We start from the raw sequence: 7,321 nt of genomic DNA on the forward strand, positions 1-7,321 counted from the left end.
TTCGGGTGAGCACAAGGTTTGTGGGTATAAACCCCCAAAAGAGAAGAAAACAGCCATGGTATACATATTTAAGTACTTGGGAGTATGATAGAATAGTTATTTATATCATTAGTTACAAATATAGGTAAGAAAAGATGTAAACAGGAGCAGAAAAGGCAGAACGCAAAAGAAAAAAAAGAATTTTGAGAAAAATACCTGTGTCTACCTTTCTTTTTTCATATTATGATGGAGTAAGTACAGTAGCAAGCAAGGATGCCTTTGTGGATTTTTCATGGATTCCCCTCAGACCCTCAAAATAGTTTGAACTTGCCTGTCGATCACCTCCTAGAGCCTTCAGTACTTGAATCATCAGTTCCACAACACATAACCTTAAATATAAGTTGCTTTAAATTCTCTAGGTCTGCACTGGCTTCATTACTTTTCTCAGTTTCAGTTATTGCTTTGCATTAGAGTACAAATAGCAGTTTAGCACATCTATCTTAACTGACTGGCTGCATTACTTTCACATGAACTAATATAACATTCAGTATTTAAGCTGCTGAACAATGCCATTCATATGCTTCGGCCCTTGAAATATAGAAAGCAGAATTGTTTCAGGGCATTTTAAATTATTGAGTCACTAAAACAAATATTTGCTGAATAAAGCTGGGATGAAAATAGAAGGCTTAAGTAAAGATGGTATAGTATGTGTACCAAGAACCATGCACAAAGAAGTACATAAATTTTAAAATGAGAGCTGATGCTCTTGCGCATATATGACACTTTTAAACAAACATATATAATAGTATGTGCACCAAGGAAAGCCATGCATATAGAAGCCACGTTCGAGAATATATGATACTTTGATTGTCACTTATTATATGTACATGTTAAAAAATCTATGAAATGTTACATAATGAAATATTTTACATGACTAGTGATATCATGTTTCACACGACCAATGATTTTATTTTTTTTCCAGGTGTTACTAGTCGAAGTAAAATAGGTTTGATGGCACAACTTCTAAAAAGTCATATATTAGTAGGTACACCAATGTTTGCCGCATTGCCTTAGAAAACCAAGACACATGTTAGCCTTTAGCTTGACTTATCCAAATAAAATGTGGTAATTTGGTAGCTAAAAAATTAAGAATGTATTGAGTACATAAACAAACCTGTAAAAACTTGCGAAATTGGCCAATGGCATGAGAAAATAGGGATGAACGTGAGGGTGACAACTTGTCAAAAACGGAGCAATGTTATTTTCTAAGTAGGATGATTTTTCTAGTGTTACAGAGATATTACACCTTAAAAACAACACTCCAGATGGGATATTGCAAGGTAGATGCAGGTAATGCCCATTTCTTGGTATGCTAGAACAAGAGCCATCTGGGTAGTCATGTACATAAGGAATAGATTGCCACTGCCTTCATCTTTTTTGACCTTTTGGCCTTCTGAAAGGTGTTTCCAGAACATAATTATGGCACTGATAGTATTAGTCAATGTAATTCTGTTACACTCATATGTATGACATGTTGGCATCCAGAAAACTGATGGTCCCATTTCAAAGTTCTGGCCCTTCTGGGTGCTTATGACAAACAATCGTTTGATAATGAATCATGAATTGCTACTGACCCAATCTAAAATACTAGAAATTCAAGTGCACAGCAGAAACTAGACTCAGTGAAAGAGAACTAACATAAATAATTACGATATAGATGGATGAATCAAGAGACATCGGAAGCATTTGCTCCAGTGAGATGATATAGCAAAACTCCTGCTGCAACACTTACATTCAAGCTCTCTACTGCAAGGAATGATTTCATATCTTGATTTCCTGAATAATTATCACCTTCTTCCCCTCCATCTGTCTCTGTATCTGCTCCTACAAAAGATCCATCAACATTACCCGGAATTCTGACCAAATGTGTGCAAGATCGCTCAACCAGGGGCCTCAAACCAGTGCCTTCACTACCCAACACAAGGATTGTTGGTTCTCCTGGCACAACTTCAGTTAGAGGTACAGCTTTAGGAGCAACAGTACCACCAAGAACTCGCCACCCATTTTCAGCCGATGAAGACAAGAATTGCATCATGTTCCTGCAAGAGAGCAGCTCAATCAACTCAAGTGAGCCTGCACTAGCTTTGCTCACTACTCCACTTAGTGGAGCAGAGTTCTTAGCACATAACACAACACCTTCCGCGCCAAAGAAGTAGGCAGATCTAATTATGGCTCCTAGGTTCTGAGGATCCATAACCTCATCCAAAGCTATCCATACAGGGGCCTTTCCACCGTCCACCTTGACTGGCTCCAACTCTTTAGTGTTCACCATTTCCAAGGGTGATGCATCAAGTACAAGGCCCTGGTGTGGACGGTTATCCACCACCATGTTAAGATCATGCTTTGATGCTTCGATAATTTTCAGCCCAATACTCTCTGCCAGTTGCAACACTTTCTCGATCGCCTTCTTGTCCTTCTTCTTCTTGTTGCTCCCACTCAAATTCATCCCTTCCTGCATATACATCGCGTAGAACTCCCTCCTCCCAGCCATGAGTGCTGCAAGGACTGGGCCAACCCCATAAACCCCCTGCCCAATCATCTTTGGTACTGTCGATTCCCCTGCCTCCTTCCATGTCTTCCTCCCCCAGTTCTCCTGCCTGCTCCACTGCCTAACCTCTGGCTTGTCAAATCTCTCCCCTCTAAATCTCTCACCACGAGACCCTCTATCCCTCGGTACCATCCGCCGATACTTGTCCTTGATCCTGCCCCACTTCGGATTGTCAATCGAGTCATTGCCCTCTTCTTCTCTAATTACCTCCGCGCCCGAAACCCGATCCGTCAATACCTCGCCTCGCGCGCTTTGGTCGCCTCTGGAGAAGTACTTATCGGCGGAGGTCTCCCACGAGGAGGAGCGGCTGGTACTAGACCTCGGCGCGGGGACCCCACTATCGCGACTAGCGGCGGTGAGCCAAGGGAGCGAGCTCCCGCCGTCGACCGATGCGGCACCATCCGGTGCGGAGGAGAACGAAACCCTACCTCCCAGCCCCAGCCGCGAGGGACCGGCCGGGGTAGCCGCCGCTCTGATGCTCGCACGGGTGGGGACGGTGGTAACCGGATGAAACGCGGGTGAGGAGGCCGCAGGCCTGGAGAAGCACGCTACGCGGAGAAGGCCGGCGAGGAAGGTGCGCCGCGGCGAAGACGCCGCCGCGAGGAGCGGGAGAGGTTGGGACTTGGCGAGGCCGGAATGAAGCATGGCGTGGGGCGGGGGAGTAGGGTTTTGGATGAGGCTGGTGTCCTGGGGGTTTTGGGCGGCGCGCGGCACCCGATTGACGAAAAGCTGCGACGCCGAGGACGACGAGTCCACGATGCGTTGAGGCTTGGGACCTCGAGATGAGCCGATGAGGTCTGTAGCAAATGGGACGAATTTATCTTCTTTTTTTTTTGTCAAAACATGCTAAACCAACGGTGTTAGGAAGATAACAACGCTAGCCACAAACTTCATTTAGGTCACCTGACCTAAATATGGACCAATAAATCCCAATTTAAAAAGCGTTCAGCCTAAGATCAAAATTTCAAACTCACACAACTGATGAACCGATTGATTTCTATTTAAAATTTTAGACCAATGAAAACTAAACATAATTTATCCTTGCAAGAATTTGAGGAACTCCCCAAAACTTTCCAATTAATTATCTTCTTCTTCCTCTCATGTGGAACGGCGCACGGCAAAACGACGACGGTGGCCACACTAGAGAAACCTTAAAAACAGTGCTACTGCTCGGGTCAAAAATAGGGATGTAATTTGGGTACGGGTACCAGGTACCCGACCCGACGGGTACGGGTATAATTTTTTACCCTTAGGTAGTACCCGTACCCGACCTGAATTGACACAGGTATGGGTACGGGTATTTTTCTCACCCGCGGGTAACCCGTCGGGTACCCGAACGTAGCCTACATATTGAATTTTGTCTAAAAACTTATTATGTTATTCATGTAATAGTATTTGTGATGTACTCTTTTTTAGCTAAAAACTTTGATATGACTTATGTATTATGAGCAATATGTTGTATTTGTTAAACTTTTCATGTGTGATCAATATTATATTATAATATAATATTATAATATTATATTATAATATAATATTATAATATTATATTATAAGTAGTATATTTAGTTTGTTGTTATGTTGGAATGGCTATTTTGATGTGTTTTTGATATGTGAAATGTTAGACCCAACGAGTACCCGAGACCCGCCCGATACCTGACGGGTACGGGTATCAAATTTTACCCGCGTGTATGGGTACGGATAGAAAATTCTACCCGTAGCGTTTAAGTTGGTGGACGGGTAATTGCTCTACCCGCACAAAACTTGACCCATTACCATCCCTAGTCAAAAACTGGTGCAGCGTAAAGCTAGACGACGGTGACTTTCTCGACCAATCATAACTAGTACAAACTTACCATGCTCCCATTTTTTAGTTTTTGCTTATGTTTATAAGCTAAAATTTAAATTATTGAACTAAAATTGAGAGTTGATTTTGAGGTTTTTTTCATAGTTTATTTTATAACCATGGTTTTTATATCGCTAAAATACGTATATATTCATAAATTATTTTTATTTATAAATATATCATTTATAAATAGTCCGACAAGAATAAGCTACGTGTGCTAATACCGACAGTGAGGCGGACATTTGATTTTTTTTAAAGTAATTTCACAAATTGAACTGTTTTCCGTGAAAATCCTACGAAATTCAGGCCTGAAACACCGGGTTTGCTTCTTATTGATCTGAATCTTTTAACCAGTGTACTGTAAACAGATAGGGCGAAGCAAGCATCCAACCCTGAACAATGGGAGCAGTGCGCACCATTTACATTACACGGTCGAACAACTGAGAACACCGCCGAGAAGGCGAGCTCACTCCGGTTTCTTGTCAAGGCAGGTGTTGTTGAGCCGCTCGATGGCCAGGATGAGCGCCTGCGTCCCGAGGCCGCCCTCGCCGTGCGCGAGCAGCGACACGTAGAGCTGGTGCGCGAGCGCCAGCCCCGGCAGCGCCAGCCCCATGGCCTGGCACTCCGACAGGCAGATTCCGAGGTCCTTGACGAAGTGGCGCACGTAGAACCCGGCCGCCATGTCTCGCTCCAGCATCCGCTTCCCGTACAGGTCCAGCGACTTGGACCCCGCCGCGCCCGTGGAGATGGCCTCCAGCCACTTGGCCACGTCCAGCCCGGCCTTGTGCGCGTACACCATGCCCTCCACCAGGCCGACCATGGTGGACGCGATGGCGATCTGGTTGCCCAGCTTCGCGCGCTGCCCGGCGCCCGGCCCGCCCATGTAGAGCGCGTTGCCCATCAGCTTGAACAGGGGCGCGAGGCGGGCGACCACGGCCGCGTCGCCGCCGGCGAAGATGGAGAGCGTCGCGTTGCGGGCCCCGCGGTCGCCGCCGGAGACGGGGGCGTCGACGGCTGCGCACCCTGCGGCGGCCGCGGCCTCAGCGATCTCCGCGGCGAGGGTGGGGTCGGAGGTGGTCATGTCGACGAGCACGCCGCCAGGGGCGAGGCCGGCGAGGGCGCCGGTGGAGGGATCGAGGGAGGTGGAGCGGACATCGGACGGGAAGCCGACCATGAGGAAGATGACATCGGCTGCGGCGGCGGCCGCGCGCGGGCTTTCCACAAGGGTGGCGCCCCGGGATACGAGTCCCTCGGCCTTGGAGGGCGTGCGGTTGTAGACGGTGAGCGCGTAGCCGGCGGCGAGGAGGTGGCCGGCCATGGATTGGCCCATGACGCCCGTCCCCACCCAGGCGACGCGGGTGGCGTCCGGAGAGATCGGACGGTCGGGGGCGTTCGCGCCGGCGGCGGACGACGACATGGCTGATGCTGCTGCTGCGGCAGCGACGGCGGAAAGCTGAAGGGGCGGGCGACGGCGAGCGAGGGATCGAGAGATGCTGGCGAGCATTTGGGGGCGTAGTGACAGCTGAATGATTTGTCTCCGTGTGCAGATGAATTGTCCCAAATGCCCTCTGGTGTCGATAAGGGAGCCTCGTGTGAGGTGGTAAACCGCAGCCAGGCAGTGGGCCAGCAAAAGTATGAAAAGATTTGGAGGGCTGCACAGTTCGTCGGACCGTTGCAATGAGAATAAGTTCATCGGAGATCACTTGACTTAACGTCGAGTCTATTTAAGGTCCCTTAATTCTAAAACCAAAAATGTGAATCTCTAAACTCGTATAAACCGTTTAAAAAAGTCTCTTGGCAGTATTAACTTAAATTATTTACCGATTTCGTTGACGTGGCATAAGATGGTCTCACGTGTCAGTAGCTAGTTTTTTTTTCTTTCTCTTTCTTCTCTCCAATGCTCTCCTCTCTCTCTTCTTCCTCACTTCGCATGGGGGCAGCTGGGCGCGCGGCGGTGGCACCTGGACGGGCTGGGGCTTGGCGAGCTAGGAACGAGCGGTGGCGCTGGCTGGAGTCGGCACGGGCGGTGGCGGCGGCGGCTAGGGCTGGCCGTACGGCGCACGTCGTCTCGGCCGCAGTCGCACGCTGCACCCATCTACAGGTGTCAGCAGGTGTTGGCTCGGCAGATGTCGTCTTAGCTTCTTCGTCGTCCGGATCCTCGTCGACGACGAGTGTCGTTCACCGTCAGCTGGTTGTCCTCGTCGTTGAGCGACTCCGCGAACCACTCGTGCAGCAGCGTGCCCTGTTAGCCGATGACATGGAACTGCAGCTCGTCGGAGCACTCACGATCAGACACTAAAGCACTGTTGTCAACCCAGCAAGTTTCTGATGGAAGCACAGAGCAGAGGTATTAGCAAAGTTCAAAGAAAACTTGAGACACGGTATTTTGGTGCTACTCAAATATTGCCGCAGCTTTTCTGCTATCTTCCACCTCTTATTATATGCAAGGGTTACAACTTAATCACCCTGATCTCTCTGCCATGATTCGATCTAGACACGCCATCCCACGTCCACGAATGCATGCGAGATATTCTGAAGGTTAAGCTACGACTGAGCACGACGAGAACACAGCAAGTCTCTGCCAAGAAGAATCCTAGGTGCATGCCTAAGAACCTCACGAGAAACGTGCATATGCAGGTCTTGACTGAGAAACAGAAAGGAAAAACAAGCAAGTCATGCAGTTATGTAACGAAATGTAGCTTGCGCGAGGTTTACTCTAACATGCATGCCCGGCAGTATGCGAACCGGGTGGCGGTGTCCATCGTAGTCGTCGTAGTTGATGTGACGGACGACAGTGGCAGCGGGCGAGGGCGCGAGCTCGTGGTCCACGTCCTGGACGCCATGGATGGGCTCGAACGAGTCGAGCAGCGTGTGCACGCTGGTGATCCGCG

General features: G+C 48.4%; 2 protein-coding genes across 2 annotated transcripts; both read right to left on the reverse strand.

Moving 5' to 3' along the window:
- Nucleotides 1-1,664: 1,664 nt before the first annotated feature.
- LOC102710067 (uncharacterized tRNA/rRNA methyltransferase slr0955) lies at nucleotides 1,665-3,363 on the reverse strand. Its single transcript, XM_040520184.1, has one exon. The coding sequence runs from the start codon at nucleotides 3,230-3,232 to the stop codon at nucleotides 1,706-1,708; it is 1,527 nt and encodes a 508-aa protein (XP_040376118.1). The 5' UTR covers nucleotides 3,233-3,363; the 3' UTR covers nucleotides 1,665-1,705.
- A 1,268-nt stretch (nucleotides 3,364-4,631) lies between these two features.
- On the reverse strand, nucleotides 4,632-5,986 carry LOC102707457 (probable 3-hydroxyisobutyrate dehydrogenase-like 1, mitochondrial). Its single transcript, XM_040526614.1, has one exon. The coding sequence runs from the start codon at nucleotides 5,932-5,934 to the stop codon at nucleotides 4,897-4,899; it is 1,038 nt and encodes a 345-aa protein (XP_040382548.1). The 5' UTR covers nucleotides 5,935-5,986; the 3' UTR covers nucleotides 4,632-4,896.
- Nucleotides 5,987-7,321: the final 1,335 nt, after the last annotated feature.

Source organism: Oryza brachyantha, chromosome 1 (genome assembly GCF_000231095.2).
Source record: "Oryza brachyantha chromosome 1, ObraRS2, whole genome shotgun sequence".
Classification (NCBI taxonomy): Eukaryota; Viridiplantae; Streptophyta; class Magnoliopsida; order Poales; family Poaceae; genus Oryza; species Oryza brachyantha.

Coding starts and splice junctions, on each gene's coding strand:
- LOC102710067 (XM_040520184.1), bottom strand. CDS start 3,232: ATGCTTCATTCCGGCCTCGCCAAGTCCCAACCTCTCCCGCTCCTCGCG.
- LOC102707457 (XM_040526614.1), bottom strand. CDS start 5,934: ATGCTCGCCAGCATCTCTCGATCCCTCGCTCGCCGTCGCCCGCCCCTT.